At 54.9% G+C, this 20,769-nt stretch overlaps 4 protein-coding genes across 4 annotated transcripts; 3 read left to right on the top strand and 1 right to left on the bottom strand.

The window, feature by feature from the left end:
* Positions 1-468: 468 nt before the first annotated feature.
* On the top strand, positions 469-6,981 carry PG985_006993 (involucrin repeat protein; the record flags this gene model as incomplete). Its single annotated transcript, XM_066826762.1, has 1 exon — positions 469-6,981. One exon carries the CDS (start codon positions 469-471, stop codon positions 6,979-6,981), a length of 6,513 nt encoding a protein of 2,170 aa, XP_066686369.1.
* A 286-nt stretch (positions 6,982-7,267) lies between these two features.
* Positions 7,268-7,738, bottom strand: PG985_006992 (uncharacterized protein; the record flags this gene model as incomplete). The annotated part of the gene is made up of 2 exons (XM_066826761.1): positions 7,268-7,600; positions 7,652-7,738. The coding sequence occupies 2 exons, from the start codon at positions 7,736-7,738 to the stop codon at positions 7,268-7,270; spliced, it is 420 nt and encodes a 139-aa protein (XP_066686368.1).
* Positions 7,739-8,936: 1,198 nt separating this feature from the next.
* On the top strand, positions 8,937-10,044 carry PG985_006991 (uncharacterized protein; the record flags this gene model as incomplete). The annotated part of the gene is made up of 2 exons (XM_066826760.1): positions 8,937-9,843; positions 9,878-10,044. 2 exons carry the CDS (start codon positions 8,937-8,939, stop codon positions 10,042-10,044), a joined length of 1,074 nt encoding a protein of 357 aa, XP_066686367.1.
* Positions 10,045-10,868: 824 nt separating this feature from the next.
* Positions 10,869-20,750, top strand: PG985_006990 (uncharacterized protein; the record flags this gene model as incomplete). The annotated part of the gene is made up of 1 exon (XM_066826759.1): positions 10,869-20,750. The coding sequence occupies one exon, from the start codon at positions 10,869-10,871 to the stop codon at positions 20,748-20,750; it is 9,882 nt and encodes a 3,293-aa protein (XP_066686366.1).
* Between the last annotated feature and the right edge of the window lie 19 nt (positions 20,751-20,769).

Genomic DNA, 20,769 nt, shown 5'->3' with positions numbered 1-20,769 from the left:
ATGTTAGGCCAGATACGCACGTTACTAGGAGATCATGGCTTGGTTTACGTATGCATAGTTGGGCGCGAGACAAACTACTGCATGGGAATGGGTATTGATGCGACTGATGAATTGGTTTTCCTTGAGAATACATGCAACTAAAGCCGTGAAGGGTCCATTTTCATATCAAACCCCCTCCAAAGACCCCGAGGCCGCCCCCAGGTAGCCAAGGACCCGAGATCACCCCCCCAGCCACCCTCTATTTCCAACTGTAGCCGCCTACGCTATCTTCCAATTCCCATCCACTACTCATTTTGTGTGGGGAGCTGAGCATCGGTTGTTTCCGCACCCCAAACAAACAACAATAATAATACCCGATCTTTAAGTTTCCTTACCGAGATCCTCTACGATTTCCATACAGCGTTTCGCCTAACAACCCCGCGAATGGATGGCTGCCGACCACCGACTTACGTCGATTAGCCTGTCAAGATGATGACCCGCGAGCATCATCGCCGGCGCAGCCCCGAAAGTGAGCGGCGCCGGCGCAAGTCGCGACGGGACTCCAGAGAGCTTCTCGAAAACCAGCAGATGCCAGTGCCTGCGCCCTACGACATACGTAATACTGAGACGGCCCTGACGCGAACGCGCAAACCTTCCAACTCGAACTCCGATTCGGACCTGTCTCTATCACCCTCATCCTCGTCCACCACATCATCATTACTCAACATCTCCCGCGACAATAAATGGGGGTTTGGATCATTCTTCAGCGGCACCAGCGCCAAACAAAGGCAGAAGAAGATCCGGAAAAAGCGCTCCAAGAAGCGATTTTTCCGTTTCGGCAACTCGTCAACGTCGTCTACGAATTCAGATTTGGCCTACGGAAAGGGCTACATTGACCGTGACCGTCGCAGGAGTCGCGACTTCACACCGCCTGGCAAACACAACAACGCCCATCGAGATGGATTGGAGGGCCAGAGGCCGCTTCCGTCCAAGCGGGAGCAGACGGATGAGGAGATCCTGGAGCTCGGCCGGAAGTTTGCGGAGTTGGCGCGGCAACAGAATAACGAAGACCTCAGAGCCGCTGGTAGGCACCGCCCATCGGCCCTCGTAGGCGCCGCAGCTGCTCTTAGTCACTTTCACCGCACCAACTCTGGCAATCGTCCTGATCGCGGCATCGGGAGCTCAAAGCCCAGCCATAAATCTTCCGAAGATGAAGATTCGGAGTGGGAGTCTGCTTCGGAGGACGAGGAGGAGTCCAGCGAGGACGACTTTGGTCTTGCATACGGATCCAACGTGAACCTGCCCACACAGCCGCCACCCCCTGTTCAAATGAGCAACCAGAGCGAGCTAAACATACCCCCTGAGCTTGAAAGGCCTCTTCACCGGAAGCCCTCCATCGTGGATCCTCGGCTGTTTGGACCCGTAAATTCGTTGCGTGGCATTGTTCAAACTCCATGCGGCTTCGATAAGGTTGACCGAAGCAGCGTTGAAGATACGCGTGGCCTGCCCGTTGCGCCTATAGAGACGGTATCCTTTGAGGGCCGCCCGCTACAAGAGGTCTACCCCATGCCAATCACTGAGCCTTCCCGCTACGATGCCGAACGAGGCTCAATAGTATCGGCCATCCATGAGTCTGGACGTTCCAGGCGAGACTCTAGGCCAGAGCCTGTCCCAATCCAACAGCCAAAGCCAATAGTCCCGGTCTCGAGCAGACTGTATAACACAACAGAACCCGACACACGAGATTACCGAGAGCCGCAAAGAACGTCTTCCGGCAAAGGACTTGCCGGCGCAGCGGTGGCCAGTATGGCTGGTGCCGCGCTTGCAGGAGCGTTGGCATCCGAAAGCAAGGAAGACCGTGATCGCAAGGAGGAGCGTGACCGACGTCGCGAAGAGCGCCGTGAGGAGCGCCGTCGTGAGGAGCGCCGCGTGGAGGACCGCGTGGATCAGGAGCGAGAGGAGAAACTCAGAGAGGAACGCCGCCGTGAGGAACTCGCAGAACTGGAGCGCGAGGAGAAGCGTCGTGAAGAACGCCGTCGCGAGGACCGCGCAGAACAGCAACGAGAGGCGGAACGTCGATCGAGACAATTTGATACTAACTCTAGGAGCGAAAAGGCCGAAAAGCGACGGAGCAAGGACGACTATAAGGACGATCGTAGCGAGAAGCGCCGAGAGAAGAAAGCCCCCGAAACGGACCGTGACAGCAATCGAGAGAGGCGCCGCCGTGAGAGACAGCGTGATGATGCCCCGGTATTCGAACGTGAGCCCGAACGCGAACGCAGGGACCGACCCAAGGATGAACGACGGGACCAGGAAGGAAAACCCGATAGCCAAGATGCTCTCAGGGATGAGATCCGGGAAGGGAAACGAGCTAGTCGATCAACAGATCTAGACAGTTACCGACGGGTTGAGGACCCCACATACCCTTCTTCAGGAGGCCCAATTGACCCCTTCCAATTCCAGGTGGCCGACGACGCTTTCCAGACGCCCAAAAACGCAACGCCCAACCGACCGCTGACACCGAATGTCGTTTTCGTGGAACGGGAGCCGGACTTCTCCAAGTTGGAACTAACTGAAGCAGATACGAGACCACGAGAACGCCTGAGTCGCCGTGACTCTTATGAGCGCGAACTCGAGCGCGCCAAGGAAATTTATGAGGAAACGAAGCGAGCCACCGCTCCAATTCAGGCCTCTGGCATGGCTGCCGCTATGGCTGCTGTCGAGGAAGAGCGCCGCGGTCGTAACCCCAGGCGCGGCGGCGATTCCACTTCTCGAACCCGTTCGCGTCACGACACCCCCCCAAGAGACGCTATTCTGGAGGCAGCGGATCGCTACTACCGCCAACAGGTGATTGCGCAGCAGACCATTCAAGACCACTCGCGTGAGGCGACGCCCGAACGCTCAGTGGTTGACAAATGGCAGGATGAACCAGAAGAGCCAAAGATCATTGAGATCGTGGCGCCTCCCGAGCAAGACGAAAAGCCCAAGGCCAAAAGCCCATACGAAGCGCCTAACGCCGACGTTCGTATCGACCATGTGCTGAGCCCTAAGGAGGTCGTGCAGCCAGACGGCCGATTCAGGAAGCCTCGGTTAATCCGTGATCCCTCAGCCGAGCGAGGTCGACCGATGCTCAACCTAGTGCGGCCTACGCCCGAGCCCTCACCTATGACTCAGGAGCGGAAGCTTGAGGAGGAACCACGCAAGGTAGACACGGAGGTACCCCAGCCAAGCTCAAGACCTGCGCCGGATGTTGTAATCAGACCTCGCGGCGATGTCATTCAGGCTCCAGCTGCGCCATCGAAGGCTGTAAGCTGGGGTGAGAATGAGACGAAACACTATGTCTTAGAGGATCCTGTGCTGGACAGGGCACCTGACTTTTCTAAGAAGGTCGTTGTGCCTGCAGAGACACCCAAGCCGCGCCTCAGCAGGAGGGGCAAGTCAGGCGGCTGGGACATTATTGCAGCTGCTGTTGCCCCGACTATAGCATCCACTATCTCGGATTCTGCCATCGACGTCACCGAGCCCGAACCGAAGAGATCAAAGGGCTCCCCGACGCGCAAGCAGAGGGCCCCATTCTCGTTTGAGGACTTGGGCGATGAGCCTCCAGCTATCGGGCCAAAGCCCTCGGGCCCCAGAAGCAAACAGATGCCAGGCTCTTTTGCCGAGGACCTGGACTTCACAGCCACGGTGGCTGCTGGGCTTCAGGACAGTGGATTCGATCCCAACCTTGTCATCGACAATGCTGGCTACCATAAGCGCGATTCTCCTCCCGGTTCAAACGAGCCCGGCACCTACCGGGTGCCATTCGCAGAGACTGTCCCTGATCTGGGCATCTACGCAGTCCCGGCTGTAGATCCTATCGCATCCGAGCAGCGCGGGTTCGTCATTGGCGAGCTCCCCGAAACCCCTGCGGACGAGAAGGATGCCCCGACCGGCAAATCCGATCTTTATTCTCACCCAAGCAAGAAAGAGAGGTCAAGTGAAGATAAGACAGCAAAGTCAAACAAATACGATAGATCTGAAATTGTGGTCATTGAGGATGAACCAGCCAAGTCGTCCAGATCTGTCGGTGAAGACTCTAGTTCTAGTCAAAGCCCTGTCCTAAGCAAGAAGGAGCGGAAAAGACGAGAGAGAGCTGCCAAAGCCAAGGCCTTGGAGGAGGAGGAACTTGCCTCGACTGTTTCGCTTAAGGAATCAGAGCCGTCCCGTGCATCCATCACTGATGAGTTGGATGACAGCCCTTCGAAAAAGAAGTCGAAGAAGTCGAAGAAAGCCCTTGTTGTCCAAGAAGAGGCAATACCAACTACTAGATCCGAGATTTCGCGGCACATCGGACTCACCGACGTCGCTGCAAATATCCGTGACATACAAGGGCGAACCTCAAAAGCCATTTCCATGGATGATGAGTGGGACGTCATACAGAAGGAGAAGAGGTCGAGGCGTGGTTCAGATCCACCTTCGCGTTCCGCTGCCGCGGTTCGCGAGGGTGGCTCGCAACGGATCGACGAGCGGGACGTGCCCAACAAGAGCAACAATTCAAAGCGCGACACGATTGCAACCGACACTCCTGCCTGGTCTGAACCAGCGTCGGAAGTCGGTCAACCTCTGACAAGACGACGTACAATGGACGAGTTCTCTTCTTTTGAGCTTACTGAGAAGCCAGAGGATTGGGACCTGCCCAAGAAATCCAAGAAGTCGAAGCACGAGTCATCCCGCTACGACTCCCCCTCACGGGCACCGTCGGTTGCTGACGACATTGTCGATTCCCCGAAGCAAATGTCCTCATCCTTTAGCGACCTGCGCGATTTGAAGGGCAGTTCCCCCAACGACGAATGGGGCACCCCGAAGAAGTCGAAGAAAAAGAAGTCGAAGCGAGGTTCCGACGTATACGATTCACCCCTGGGGTCCCCAACCATGTCTCGCTCCACTGCGCCATCCGAAGCGCCATCCGAATCCCATAAGCATCTATCCAAGAAGGAGTCCCGCGCAAGCTCGCTGCCACGCTCCGCCGCGCCATCTGAAGGCCCATTCGAAAGCCCATCCTCTCCTAGACATCGGTCCGCAGGGGGCTCTCGGGCTAATTCACTGTCCCGCTCAGAAATAGCCGATGAAAAATCTGAACGAAGAAAGCCAAAGCGGCGCAGTACAGCTATCGGCATCCCCGACGAAGACGAAGCACTTGGTGAAGGAGAGCCGCCCGACCGTGGGCGCAGAAAAGCGTCGCCGAGCAAAGACAAGGGGAAGGAGAAAGAGAAGGAAAAGGAGAAGAGAAGCAGCGCCACCTCGGGTTTCTTCGACCGCTTTAAGTCGTCAATTGGAATGCCCGACGATAAAGAACGTTCACGCAAATCTGAAGAGGAGAAGAAGCATTCTTTTTTAGATAATGCCGGCACCCTAGGCGCGGGTGTCGGCTTGGCAGGCACTGCTGGTGCTCTTGCATCACAGATGACTGGCCAAAAAGCCACCGATATTCCTTCAGAGAAGGAAGCTCACAGTATCCCCTTCACTCCCGAACGACGCTCCACTTCGCCCCGGGGCTTAGACTTAGTCGACCCTGAAATCGTCCAACGGGAAATTCGACCTGCCATAGATCCGCAGTATGGCGACTTTTTACCCCTTCCACCCAGTGCACCTGGATCTCCGACCCCCGAGGTTACTGAGCTTCCGGCCCTGCCTGATAGTCGGCCTGAGACACCCGATCATGAGCGGCAACATCTCCGCGAGATCATGGAGAAGCCCACCCATGTCCGTCGCCGCAGCGCCCATGAGACCCCAGTTAAGATGAAGACGCCAAGCCACAGCGCTATCCCCATCCAATTCCGCCTTGGGCAGCGAGCTAGCCCCATTTCGCCAGGGGCTCGTAAACAGCAATCACCCATTCCATCCCCCGAGACCCCGACCTCTGATGCTTCCATCACCCCAAGAAGTCGCGTCCCGCGTCCGACCTCTTGGGACAGCTCGAGGCAACTCAAACCGCTAAACCTTGTGATGAAAACAACTCGGGAGTCCTCCAGCTCCCCGGACAAACCCGAGCTTGTTGATTGGTTTCACTCTCCGTCTTCTCCCCAGAGCGCTTCTGGCCCCGAGTCCCCCCTGCTCGAGCGTTCCGATCGCCCCAAGGATAAATATCCTTTCACAGGCCTCACAGCGCTCCAGGCTATCAAGGACGCGACCAACACACCACTGCCCCCGGTAACGAACGATGAGATCTATACCGAACCCGACAACTCGCCCTTCACTGGCCTCGCGGCACTCCAAGCGATAAAGAGCGCGATTAACACACCGGTACCCCCTGTTACGATGGACGAGAATACTGCTGAATCGGACAAATCCCCTTCCACTGACCCCGTGGCGTGCCAACTCATGACGAAGGCGATCAACACACCACTTCCCCCGGCTACTGAGGATGAGCTCCCTGCTGAACCGCCCAAACCCCCCTTCACGGGCTTTACAGCGCTGCAAGCCGTGAAGAACGCGATCAACACACCACTGCCTCCAGTTACTAAGGATGAACTCAATGTTGAATCTGACAACTCCCCCTTCACTGGCTTTGCGGCGCTTCAGACCATAAGGAACGCGGTCAGCACACCACTCCCCCCTGCTACCAAGGATGAGCTGCATGCCAACGCAGACTTCTCACCAGAGCCGCCTACCACGCCCGCCACCACAGCGCAAGAGCCCCAATTGCCTGTTCCTGCAAGCTCGAGGGGTGTAGTCCGTCACGCCAATAAGCTATCGCCCAATTCCAGGCCAGTGGACACCATGTTCAAGGACAGGATCTCTAATCTACTTCGCTCGAAATCGCCCACGCCTCGTGATGATGCAACATCCGAAGTGGCCGAACAGTCGCCCACACGAGCTTCACCTAGCGAACAACGGGAGCCGGCAGCCGCTGTGAAACAGAGTTATAAAGCCCTTATAACGGGTGACTCCCCCCCCTGGGCCTGCCGCAGGCTTTTCCACAGACGTTGCTGTGTCAACTATGCTGCGTCGCTACCTTGAGGAACAGAAAGCGCGAGCTGCCCAGGGCAAGAGCAGCAGATTTGGAGGCCCATCCAAGTACGCCCCGGCCAAAGCCGATGCTGATTCAAATGGCCCTAAAACAGTAGAGCAGCCATCTCGGGCAGAAGTTACTGCACGGGTTGCTGCGTTCGCGGATGACAGTACCAGTATGTCGAAGAAATCCAAGAAGAAGGAGCGAAAGAAGAGCGATCCACTAGAGTCTGAGGCTCTCCCATCTCTTGCTGTGGAAGAAGCTCCGCCGGTACTAGAGGCCCCTGCGCAGACCCTAGAAGATGATAGCCCCCGAGGAGCCTTGAGTACCGGAGGTCCCTCGCCCGAGACTGCTCAGCTCGACGTCGTCACTCAAACCGGCATCGACGAGGCTCAAGACGCCAGTAAAGATGAGCCAGCCGGCAACGGATCTCAGACTGTCACTGAGACACCGCCCGTTGACAACGGCTCGAATGTCACTGGAACACATCCTGCCATCGACGCTCAGCTTACTGGCGGTGGAGCTGAAATCGTCAGCATAGACCACCAGCCAATCGACGACGGAATTCCGGCTATGAGTGAGACCCAACCTGTTCTTGCTGAACCTGACACCAAGCCCGACTCTCCACTACGGGCTGTAGAGGTTGCGATTAGTACGCCATTGCCTGTTGCTACTGACGACGAACTGGATGTCGGGCTGGACGACAAGCCAATCAGTGACGAATTGCCGGCTATGAGTGAGACCCAGGTCGCTGTTGCTGAACATGATACCAAGCCCGATTCCCTACTACAGGCTGTAGAGGATGCAGTCAATACTCTATTACCTATTGCTATTGATGACGAACTGGACGGCGAACTGGACGACGAATTGGACGACAAACCAATCAGCCACGAACTTCCGGCGTTGGGTGAGGCCCAGCTCGTTGTTGCTGAACCTGGTACTACACCCGAGTCCCCGCTACAGGCTGTAGAGGATGCAATCAATACGCCATTGCCCGGTGCCACTGACGACGAACTGGACGATGAACTGGACGATGAACTGGACGGCAAGCTAATTAGCCACGAATTTCCCGCTATTAGTGAGGTCCAGACTGTTGTTGCTGAACCTGATACCGAACCCGACTCATCACTACAGAATGTAGAGGACGCAATTAGCACGCCATTGCCTGTTGCCACTGACAACGAACTGGATGATGAATTGGACGACGAACTGGACAACAAGCCACTCAGCCACGAATTTCCGGCTATAAGTGAGGCCCAGCCTATTATTGCTGAAACCGACTCTCCACTACAGACTGTGGAGGTTGCAATCAGTACGCCATTGCCTATTGTCACTGACGATGAATTGAACGACGAGCCTGCAAGCCACGAATATCTGGTCGTTGGTGAGGCCCAAGCTGTCGATGCTGAGCTTAATACGGAATCCGACTCCCTACTACAGTCTGTGGAGGATGCCATTAAAACGCCATTGCCTGTCGACGTTGACGATGAACTGGACGACGAGCCTGCAAGCCACGAAGTTCTGGTCATGGGTGAGACCCAACCAGCTAATTCCGAGCTTGGCATTGAACCGGATTACCCATCACATACTATAAAAGATGCAATCAATACGCCATTACCAGTTTCCACCGACGATGAACTGAACGACGAGCCTGCAAGCGACGAAGTTCTAGTCATGGATGAGGCCCAACATGTTAATGCTGAGCCTGACATCGACTCGGATTCCCCATTACGTACTGTAAAGGATGCAACCGATACGCCATTGCCTGCTGCCACTGACGATGACCTGAACGACAAGCCAGAAGTATCGCCACAGGTTTTAGACAATGCGGCCAAGAAGCCAGTGGCTCCTGTCGTCGACGATGGGCCAGATTCCGAAGCGGAATCTTCCCCCGCGAGCTGTCGAGGATGCACCCAACACGCCTCCGCCTACTAACCGCTGGAGTTTCAATACGGCATCCAACATGAGAGCCCCAGGCAGGCATATGATGAATGTCTGGCAAGCCATGCGTGGCGGGCTCAAGCGAGGCAGTACCGACAGTAACATCAGTATCCAGCCATTGCCATCGTCACAAGCTTCAGAAGACGCAACAAAGACACAAGTTACTGCTGCTACCGATGATGAGCTGGATACCGAAGCAGACTCTTCTCCACGGGCCGTAAAGGACGTAATGAACACACCGTTACCTGCTGGTACAGATGATGATTTGCATGTCGATCCGAAGATCTTGCCGCAACAACCAGAGGCTGTGACTAAGACGCCATTATTTGCTACCGCCAATGATAAACTGGATGTCGAGCCCAAGTCCTCATCACACGCTTCTGGGGAGGCAACCAACACGCCGTTACCTGCCGCGGACGATTACGACGAGCTGGATGCACATGCAGGCTCGTCGCCACAAACTCCAAAGGAGGCGATCAACACGCCGCTACCTGCCGCGGGCGCCGACGAGCTAATTACCGGTGCAGACCTGTTGGCACGAACGTCAGAGGAGGCGATCAACACGCCGCTTCCTACCGTGGACGACGACGACGAGCTAAATACCGATTCAAGCTTATTGCCACGAACGCCAGAGGAAGCAATCAGTACACCATTACCTGCTGCTACTGAAGACGAGCTGTCTCTTGTTGAAGTCCGGCCTGCCACCGAATCACACCCTGCTACCCACGTTCAACTTGGTAGCGATGGAGCTGAATCCGCCGATATAGACGAGCTGAACGGTGACGAAGTTCGGACTATAGCTGAACCCCAGTCTATTGATGCTGAGCTACCATCCGTCGGAGTCCAACCCACCATTGAAGCTAACCCTGCCACTGAAGTTCAACCTGTTGGTGATAGAGCTGAACTCGCCAAGATTGACCAGACAATTGGTAACAATGTTCCGGCTATGAGTGAAGCCCATAGCATCAACGCCGATCTACCTGTCATTGGAACTCAAGCTGCTGATGAAGCCCAGCCCGCTACGGAAGCTAAGCTTGCTACAGAATCTCGGCCAACTACTGAAGCTCATCCTGCCGCTGAAACTCAACCTACTGCCGAAGCTTCGCCTGTCGTCGAAATGGAGCCTGTGACGGACAATCAGCCATCTCGAAATGACACAGCCACAACCCCAAAGAAGAACAAGAAAAAGAAGAATCGGAAATCCGTCATTTTAGACGTTGGCCCTGATACTCCTGTCGAGCCTGAGCAACGAACAACTAGCATAGACGAGAGCGGGGGTACATCTGATTTGGTGTCCGAAGATCGATCTGTAATCCGGAGTGAAGCCCACTCGCCCTTTGATATCCCAGCTGAGAGGCTCAGGCCCGGAGTTGATTTTGAATATGTCCCAATTTCGGCGGCGGCATGCGATCCACAAGTTACTGTCCCGATGGAAGATGCTGGTCATGGTAGAGATATTACCGCCTCAACAGAGCCTGGTACAGATCTAGCCAGTGACAGCCAATGTGATCATCAGCTAGCATCACTATCTGATGAAGACAAAAAGCCAGTCGATGAAAAGGAAGAGCCGCCTCAAATTACCGATAGTCAGGTTGTTCCACCAACAAGCGGTTCTAGTTCACGCCAGTCAGGACCCCAATCTTCACAGGCAGAAACAGGGACCTCAACTCGTTCCCCTTCCAAGAAAGCCAAGAAGAAGAAGAACCGCAAATCATCGATACTGGAGCCCGATACAAGCCACGAAATGACTGCTTCCGAGACGCATACTCCGGCAAATAACGAAGCGGTTACCGCTGTTGAAGAGAGCATCCCAGCCAAAACTGTTGACCAAGACATTTCGATACCAGGCTTTGTTGATGCATTGTCAACCCCACCTGTGGACATCACTCAGACCAAATCAACTGATGAGGCTACCTTGACTCCCGAATTTGTTGACGCACCATCATCTTTCGTCATGGACAATTCAATGGTTGACACCGCCGACCAAGAGAGCGCAGTTCGGGAAGCATCTGTAGAGGGTGCGACTACGAAAGACACCGAGGTTGCGATTCCCTCACTTTCTGCCAAAGAAGAAAGGCCCAAGGGAATGGAACCCGAGCCTACAACTACGGCTGAAGCTGTCACTCCCACAAATGAAGACAAACACGACGAGGAAAGCCGCCAGCTTACGTCTACGACTTTGGACCCCCCTTCGCCTATCTCCAGAAGGAGCAAGAAGAAGAAGGCCAAGAAGTATTCCTCATCGCAGCCAGAGGAATCCGTGACAGCGCCAAAGGAAGAGGCGGCCGATCTCAGCATAAATATGCCAGCGAGTGCTTCAGTCACAGAAGATGCTGCCGAGCCTGGTATCACTAGTCCGTCACAGGATAGATCGGCAATGTTGGATGAATTTGGTGCTGCAGAAGAGAAGCGACTGGATGAGGCACCAGCAGATATCCGCGCCCAGCCTAGCATTGCAGAACCACTTACAGTCACTGAACAAACTGTGCCTGGTGAGCTGAGCGTTCCGTTCTCGACCGAAGAGAAAGAAGTCGCAGTCGACCAAGGGCTTTCTGGTGAGCCGACCGTGCAGCCATCCCCCGAGCCTAGTGTTCTTGATGAGCCCATGCCCACCACTAGCAAGAGTAAGAAGAAGAAGGGCAAAAAGACTCAGTCTATTGATACAACACTACAAGATCCGGGCTCTACCCCATCCGAAGACGCAAATCAAGTCACAAGATCTGCCACGCTAGCAGATGAGTCTGCGGAAGTAGCATCCAAAGAAGTGGTTAATCAGCAAAACCAGGAACCGGCAACGCTTGAGCCGCAACCTACCGACTTGGAAGTAACGAACAGTACTCCAGCTGAGGATCACTTCAAGGAGCAGACCACAGTTGAGTCTGAACCAGCGCAAGTGGATGTTGCACAACAGGCCCCGGCCGACCAAGGACCACAGGAGCAGGCCACTATCGAATTGCAGCCAACCACAGAGGTAGAGGTCGTAGAGAAGGTACCTGCCGATCAGCACCTTGAGGAGCAGACCACCATCAAGCCACAGCCCGTTGTCGGCAGAATCTCTATGGAAGAACCAGCGTCTGAGACCGTGGTCCCGACCAAGAAGAGCAAGAAAAAGAAGAATAAGAAGTCACAGTCTACAATAGAACTTGCATCTGATTCTCTTGTCCCTTCAGTTAATGAGCCTCTACAAGATGCCTTAATGACGGATGCTTCCATTCAGCCGCAGCCTGACGGGACTACTCGCTCAGAAGCTTTACCATCGTCAGATGTGCCACAGCCTGACGACGCTAGACAGGCAGAAGCAGATTCTTTCGGAGAATCCGCCCCGGTGATGATGGTACCGGGTTCTGATACTCACCAATCAGCGCCAGACCCCGAATACCTACCTTCCGCTCCCGGTGTGCACTTGCGCCCGATGGGCTCTGGGGCGGACGCCCCACGTGAGGAGAGCTACTTCTACTTCCCTTCCGCGCTATCAATGCTGCCAGCGGTCAGTGCTTTGCAGGGGCACGCATCCCAGCCCGAAGCAGAGACCAAAAGTTCGGAGCAACAAGGACCACCCTCCGAATTGGAGGATAGCAAGAAGGTGCCAGAAGAGCCTCACAGCTGGGCTGAAGACTCGGATCGCCGGGGTGAACCTGGAGAACTGGGCACCGAAGCGTTGCGATTCACCCCCGCGCCTGTGCAGACCGCGACGGGGTTTGATGGGCCGGATCTGAGCAAGGACAAATCACCAGAGCCTACGGTTGCAGGGCATGTGGAGGAAGCTCCATCCCAGCCCGATCTTTTCAGCGGTGAGGATGAGCTCCAGCGCGATCCTGGTCGCCTAGGCCTAGCCGACCCACCGCAAGACCCACTTGTCAGTGTAGGCCCTGTAGAGCCAGGACGCGACGCTGGGGGCTTGCCAGCCCAACCACCTATGGCGGTGGGCGAGAACGATGCGCCTGCAGGTGATATCACCGCCGCCCCATCCAGCACCACCTCCACCCAAGATGGCCCCAAAATTCCCATCGACATATCCGCTTTGACAGAAGAAAGTGGTGCCTCCAAGAAGGGCAAGAAGAACAAGAAGAAGAAGCGGCAAAGCGTAACCGAATCTTTGGATCCCCAGCCGGAAGCCCCATCCAGTGCAATTGAGCCTGTGGAGGACCCTCTATCTCGAGCCTCCCCGTCGACTGAGCAGCGACCAATTGAGCCCATAGAGGTCGCGCAGGAGCCTTCGTCTCACATCGAGGATCAGCCAGTGGAACGCCAAGACACCGTTGACGCCGACGGTGTTCAAGCAATGGCCAAGAAGGCTAGGAAGTCCCAGAAGGCATCACAGGTCTTTGATGATCTTGGTGACGTAGCCCCGACTGTGGAAGACTTCACCACCGAGAGCGCCCGAGATGATGCTGTCTCCACACAAGGAAATGTCGCTTCTGAGCCCACCCCGGTGCCTTCGGTCGGCGTAGGCGAAGCTCACGAAGCTCAGCCTGATGAAGAATGGGCGTCAAGCAAAAGGTCGAAGAAGGACAAGAAGAAGAAGAAGGCTTCTTCCGTCTCGCTCGATACAGAATTGATAGAACCCGCACATCAGTCTTCGGAGTTTTCATTGATAGCAGAAGACCCGCTGTTAGAATCGGTTGCACCAATCGAGCCCCCGGTGGGTGTGGATGACCAGGCTATCAAGGAGGAAACAAGCTCTCAAGAGGTCGCTCCAGATGATGAATGGCCTGCGACCCCGTCCAAGAAATCGAAGAAGAGTAAGATGGGACAGGCCAGCCTTGCGGACGAAAGTGCAGAGAAACCTACCGACATCACGGTCGACCCAACATCGGAGGAGACACCGGAGCCGCTATCCGCACCAACGTCAGAAAGAACGCCAGAGCGAACGCCGGAAGATGCATCGGAGCAGGTATCAGTAACCACGTCAGAAACGGCACCACAACCAACACCAGAGGCCGATGTGCTTCCGCCAACCGAGGAGGTGACCAAACCTGAAGACGACCAAGATACTGGTCTTACAACGCCCAAGAAGACCAAGACAGACAAGAAAAAGCGTAAGAGCGTCACATTTGCGGACTCAGTTGAGGAGCAGCCCTTGGTGTCTCTTGAGAAGGCGCAGACGGGTGCTGGAAACTCCGGTCCGAGAAGCGAGCCTTCATCAGTAGACTCAGAAGTCACGCCTGAGCCGGTGACAATGTCAGACCTCTCAACTGGCGAGTCTCCTAGCAATGGCACTCTAGATAACAAGGATGAGCCAGCCCACAGTGTTTTTTCGTCAGAACCTCTTGAAGCAACGGACTCCAGGCCTGAGGAGTCCACAAAGCAGGATACCACTAACAGGAATATCTCCGTTGTGTCTGCCGACGATGAGTTTCCTGTGGTGACCAAGAAGAGCAAGAAAGACAAGAAGAAGGCCAAGAGAAAGAGCCAAGAACAGGACCCAGATATCTCAACACTGGAGACTTCTACGCCATCCGAGGAGACTGTCACAACTACCGACCAGCACGCGGAAACTCTGCGGGATATCGAGAACAACTCTGCACCCATCCAAGATGAGTCGATACCAGAGAAGGCCATGGCCGAGGCCATTATGGTGGACGAGCCAGAGCAAGTCAAGACCGTGGAGCCGGTAGCGGGGATTCCTTCTGAACGCCCGCAGTCGCCTTCTGCTGCCTCAGAAGCGGCAGACAAGTCAAACGCAGATCCAAGAATCTTGCCTAATGAAGATGTCTTAAGCTACGAGCAGCCCACTGAGCAACCAACAGATCAGCTCACTGAGCAACTAGTGGATCGGACAACTGAAACGTCGGCGGAACCGCCAGTTGGTGAGCAACCGGAGGAGCAACCTGTTCAGACCCAGGAGGATGAATATACAGTTGTGCCCACGAAGAAATCGAAGAAAGATAAGAAGAAAAAGAAGGGCAGCCAGACACGGCTACCGGAGTCTTCCGGAGAGACCGATCAGTCTTTTTTAGCCCCCGGCCAGCCTTCCGAGAAGGAGCCATCAACCACTGAACCTTTGGTCACGGAGGATATTGCGGGACCTAGCGAGGAGCAACCGGTGGAGGAACAAAACCATCAGGATGGAACCATTGTCGCAGATAAGTCGACTCTCAAGGCTGGCCTAGAACCCAGTGAAGTTGCTCACGAAACGTCGTCGATACTGGCCGAGCGGGCAAGTGTTGATAGCAACACAGCAACAGTGCCGGAGTTGCAATCGACTTCCGAATACCAAATCGAGGAGGACACATTGCAGCAAGACAAAAGTTTGCCAGAACAAACGAATGCACTGGACGCTGATGCGGAGGACAAGTGGGGATTCAGCACCCCCACGATGTCGAAGAAAGACAGAAACAAGGAGAAAAGGGAAGCTCGGTTGTTCTTGGATGGGCCATTCAATGCACCACCCACTGCGGAAGCGTCGACTCCATCACCTGTCGTCGAGGCTCCTATCGAGGCTCCGACCGAGCCTCATCTCTTCGAGGAAGCAATATCTAACCAGATCATTGCGCCGTCCTTTGAAGATAAGAGCAACGCTGACCCAAGTGGAGAATCAGGGGTGTCTGGCCTGCCAGAACCGGACGCTGCTTCGCCCAAAAGGTCAAAGAAGGACAAGAAGAAGAAAAAGCTAGAAACCCCATGGGAGGACGACATTAAAGAGTTACCAGTCCCTTCCGAGAACGAGCTTGTTATCTTGCCTTCCGAAACAGCTCCTGGGCAAGTTCGCGAAGCCGTTTTCGCCAAGAGCCCCCCAGAAGAACAGAAAGAGGTTGATGTCCTTTCTACCGATGAGAAGAACGGGTCTCCCAGCGAGCAGGCTGCAGGCACCCCACTTGGCAAGCAAAAGGAGGAGATTGTGGAAGACTTCGCACCAGTCAAGCAGTCGAAAAAGGACAAAAAGAAGAAAAAAGAGATCCATCCCTTCGGCGATGACAGTCCGCGAGAAACGGCCCCGGAACCCTCCGAGCCAGCCTCTCCCACAGGCGAGGAATCTGCTAGCCAACCTATCGTGACTCCAAGTCAGTCCACAAGCAAAGTCCTTAGCGAGACAGCCGAATGGATACCTGACATCCCCGTCGAAGAGGAGATCCCACAAACTGAAGAGGCTTCAAAAGACGAAGGTTCTGTCAAGCAATCAGTTCAGAAGGGAAAGGAGGCCAATCTTGAGGACCCCACTCAGCCTCTGCCTGTGAGGGAAAAGTCCTTGAACGTCAATGACACAGCAGATTATGCGCACGAGGCCGAACCGGGCCAAACACTGGATAGAGCCTTGCCTGCTGAGCCAGAAACCGATCAAAAGGCTCAAGACACGCTACCTGAGTTCGCATCAAGCAAGAAGTCTAAGAACGACAAGAAAAAGAAGGGAGCTAATCGATTTCAAGTCGATCCAGAACATGAGCCTTTTGTCACGGATGGATCTGTAACTGAGGCGGTTGTGTTTAGGAAAGATAGCAAGGGATGCATCGTCGAGGAACCTCTTGATGAAGTTGATGTTCAAAGTCCAGCCACTGATCTTATTGTTGGAAGGAACTCCTTGCCCGCCATCGACGATTTCAAGCCCGAGAGCGAATCTCCCGAATTTGTTTCATTCAAGAAGTCGAAGAATGACAAGAAAAAGGCTTCGCGAGAACGATATGAGCAGGAGTCGTTGCCTACTTCGCCACTTTTTTCTTCGCCGGCAATTAAGGAGCAACCAACTACTCCGGCCCGGCAGCCTGTGGATGAGTTGATCCGCTCAGAGGAACCCCCTAGAAAATCCATGCGCGAGGGGTCTTTTGAAGAGCCAACGGTCGAGAAGCCATCAACTCCTTCCGCAACAGGCAAGGAGGAGTATATTGCACAAGCGCAGTCAGTTCCAGATGTGCACCCAGCTCGACAGGAACCGCCAATCGAGAACACCATCTCTCGAGAGACCTCCGTTCCTGAAGATGTTTCCGCAGCCCCTGCACTGGAGGGAACGGCGACAAGAGACTTGACCAAACCCGGTGACGACTTAGAACGCAGTGCGGGGGGTCAAACCACCGTGCTTCCTGAAGTTGGGTTGTTGGCGCCAGAACAAGCTCCAGCCGACGACCTTGCAACGGAATTACCTGGCGATGCTTCCAATGAGCACGATGAATTCCCCAGCCTTTCTACGAAGAGATTCAGGGAGGCGAAGAAAGCCCAATCTGCCAAATCCTTCGACCATACTACGAATCAGACACCTAATCAGACACCTAATCAGACGCAAATGGAAGATGCAACGACTTCTGAGCTGCCTATTCGCGTTTTCTCGGAGCAATTGCAAGCTACCGAGGAAGCGCCAGTCTCTGCTGCAACTCCGGTTGAGGCCGCAAGTGCTTCTCGCCAACGACAAAGCCAGGAGAACACAATTGATGGCATGGAGCGCGAGGAACAGTCGCCGATATCTGGAGAGCAGCCGGTCAATGCAGAAACTTCAATTCCCAAAGACGATGAGATTTCCACGTCTCCTATCTCTAGGAAGAAGTCGAAGAAGGACAAGAAAAGGAAGGATAAAGCTGGTATCATGACTGAGCCTGGACCCGCATCTAACATTGAAGCCCCTGCGATCCAGCAGGAGCTTCGCGACCGAAGTGAGCAACGGGCTTTATCTGAGGCGCTGCCAATTTATGCTAGCACCGCCATCTCTCGTGATGCTCCTATGGCGGAACAGCACACCGTGCCTAAAGAGCTGAGCGTTACTCAACAGATCGAGGCTAATGAACAGTCAGCTATTGAACAGCCAGTCACTGAACAGTCAGCTATTGATGAACTCGCATCTGAAATGCGTGCTGAGGACACATGGGCTGATTCTTTCACTGCCAAAAAGCCCCAAAAAGACAAGAGAAAGGGGAAGGACAATTTGCAGCTTGAATCAGAACCATACCTTGAGAGCCACACTACATCGCTTCCGACATCCGAACATCACGACAACGCCGAAACGGAGCTCGCAGAGTCGATGCGAGTTGACACCACAGACCAGCCACAAGCAGCCCCGGTTTCTTTGGACTCTGCAACTTCCTTCGAGGGCGAATGGGCCGACTCAGAGAGCAAAAAGTCGAGGAAGAAGGATAAGAAGAAGCAAAAGGCCCTTGCTGATTTGACCTCTGAGACTATTCCTGATGAACAGACTCCTGTTATTCCCGAAACCCAAGTCGAAACCAACGACAGTAGTGTTGTGGAACCAGACTTGGAGGCGTCCAAAGACGTGACAATGGGAGAACCTGTCCCCAGCGAAGAGCTCCCCGTGACACCGGCCGTGGCTGGGTGGGCTGATCATGGAACCACCAAGAAAGACACCGCAATTCTGGAACCAGAGACCCCCTCCAAAGAACATATGTCAGATATCCAGCACTCCACAACTACCAAGGACATATCCCCCGATGGCGATGCCGCTGAAGCGTCATTTTCTGAACCCGCCACAGACGAGCTGATACCCGGTGTGCCAGCTCCTGTCGAGCCTATTGCCAGCGAGCCCGCTCACGACGAATGGGCGGCGACAACAAGCAACAAAGGCAAAAAGCACAAGAAGCGCAAATCCAGTACTCCTCCGGAAGCCGAGCAAGAAACCGTTCCCAAGGTACTTCCATTTCCAGAAGAACTTGGCTCTCTCGGCGATCAAAGGGAAACCGTCTCTCGTGGCGTACCGACTGAACCTATGACGGTCGACCAATCCCATTCGGATGCGCCTACCTCCACTGAGCCTGCATCTGCTCAGACTGGATTTACTGAGGCCGGATCGCTACTCCCTACTCCCCCCACTCCAGAAAGAGCAATATCGGAGCATCGGCAAGCCTCAGGGCCAGTAGAAGTTGACTTGTCGCCTGCTCAATTGAGCAGCCATATTGATCATGAACCGCCATTTGATCAATCGACGCAGCCCGGCAAGAAGGTCAGAATGCAATCTTTCCTGGGTGACTCTGTCATTCCTGAGCCGCTTTCTGCCACGCAGGAGCCTGCGAGTGCAAGTCTCGAAGATCCTACGCCGCAAGACGACACTTCTCCAGCCTCCAGGGTTGTTCCCGATGACAACTTCCGGAGTCGAGATGTTCCAGAATCAGACTCCGTCGCCCGAGAAATTGCAGCTTCATACTTTGACCAGCCGGCATCCAGCAAGAAGTCCCGCGCCCGCGACATGAGTCTGAAGCTATCAGATAGCATGCATACTCCTTCCTATGACATCGCCCCGAATCGAGAGGTTGCTACGTCGAACCTCACATCCCGCGGCCAAAACATGCCGAGCTTAGATATGAAGCATAAATCACTTCCAGCATTAACTCCCCAAAGGGATTTAGCTGTTTCATATTTCGAGAAGGGGCCCAGCAACAGACAAAAGTATACCCATCATGATCAAGAGGCTTCAGCAGAGGACGCCCAAAGGAGCACAGAGGAGGCGGAAGCTCTGCTAGCTGCCAGTGCTCTGACTGGAGGGGTGGAAAAGATGGCAGAGCAGTTTGGGTTATCGAAGAAGGCGAGGGGCAAGAAGTCGAAGAGCTTCGACAATATCACTTCACAGGAGGACATTCGCATTCCGGATACGATTACTGCCAAAGCCGAAGGCAAAGCGAGCAACAGAACAGCGCGAAGTCTCCCGAAGCATGTTGAAGATACTACGTCAGACTCACCTGAAAGTCCTATTGTCGGCCGAGGACAAAAAACATGCTCCGTTGCCGACAGGAGTGTTCCTAGCAAAGAACCGACGCAAACTGAGTCAAGGGAGTCTCAAGACTCCCAAAGCTCGGAGCTCATGAGGGACATAGAAGAACTCGATACATCAGAACCTCAAGTCGAGAGAAGTCACGCTGTCTACCAATCATTCGGGCCAATGTCTATGTCTAGCCATGATATGGCCGACTTTGGCCGTGGATCGACCATGTCAAGCCGCAGTCTCCCGCGTGTTGAGGAGGAGACGCACGAAGACCTCGAGGACGATATGGGCCCTTTGCCGCAACCAGGACTTGTGGTTCACACTCCCGAGATCAACCGTGACAGTGGGTTCATGACAGACTCTCCTAACCCAGTGAAGCACAGCCAGTTCCAAGACGCCACTCAGCGCGACAGCGGTGTCCATTTGCGGGAAGGGCTCTCGACACTGGACGAGGGGGCCCGGCTATCTTGGGCCTCTACCGACTCGAAGGGCACATCCAAGCCGTCGGACGAACGACGACTCAAGAAATCGCCGCTGGGTGATGATATACCCCGCCTCAACCAATATTCGGTAGGCAGTGGATCCAGATCGCCTCCATCCGATCCATCGAAGATGTTGGACCCCAGAAAACCCCGGACGCCCGGGCCAGATAATCGGACGCCGTCGCCAGCGTACCAGCAAAGAAGCGTGTCGGACAACGTGCGACACTTTGAGGATGCCGCGCGGGCCGACGCAGAGCTCCAGGCGCAGCTGAGACGATCGGCATCCAACACGAGCATCTCGCGACTGCGGACGCCACGAACGCCCGAGCCTCTCAAGCTGCGGCCTGACAGCCCAGGCATCCGAAGTCTCCACTCTTCAGGCGCCAACACCCCGCCGCTAAGGCGGGTGGAGCGAATGAGCGCTGACCTCCGATCTCTTGGCCAACACGGCGGCAGCCACTCCAGCCTCCACTCGCTCGCCAGCAAAAGCAAAGCTGAGCCCGACCCGTACTCGCCCACCCCAGCCCCAGCCCCAGCAGCAGCAGCAGCAGCCCATAATAATCCTGCTGCCCATGGACCCAACAACAAGACTACTGCTGCTGCCAATGCCCACCCCGATCGCCATCGAGCGTCCCAGAATACCACCCCGGTCGCCAACGAAGGCCGTGTCCGTGCCTCGAGGGACATGGCCGAGATCTCCTACGTAAGTCGCCAGCCCTAATTTGTTTTTGTGCAGTGTG

The sequence above is a fragment of the Apiospora marii genome, assembly GCF_038362585.1.
Source record: "Apiospora marii strain CBS 49790 chromosome Unknown utg000004l_segment0_segment0, whole genome shotgun sequence".
NCBI classification, from domain to species: Eukaryota; Fungi; Ascomycota; class Sordariomycetes; order Amphisphaeriales; family Apiosporaceae; genus Apiospora; species Apiospora marii.
Note: the sequence above shows the minus strand (reverse complement) of the source record. Positions and strands in the feature narration are given on the sequence as shown.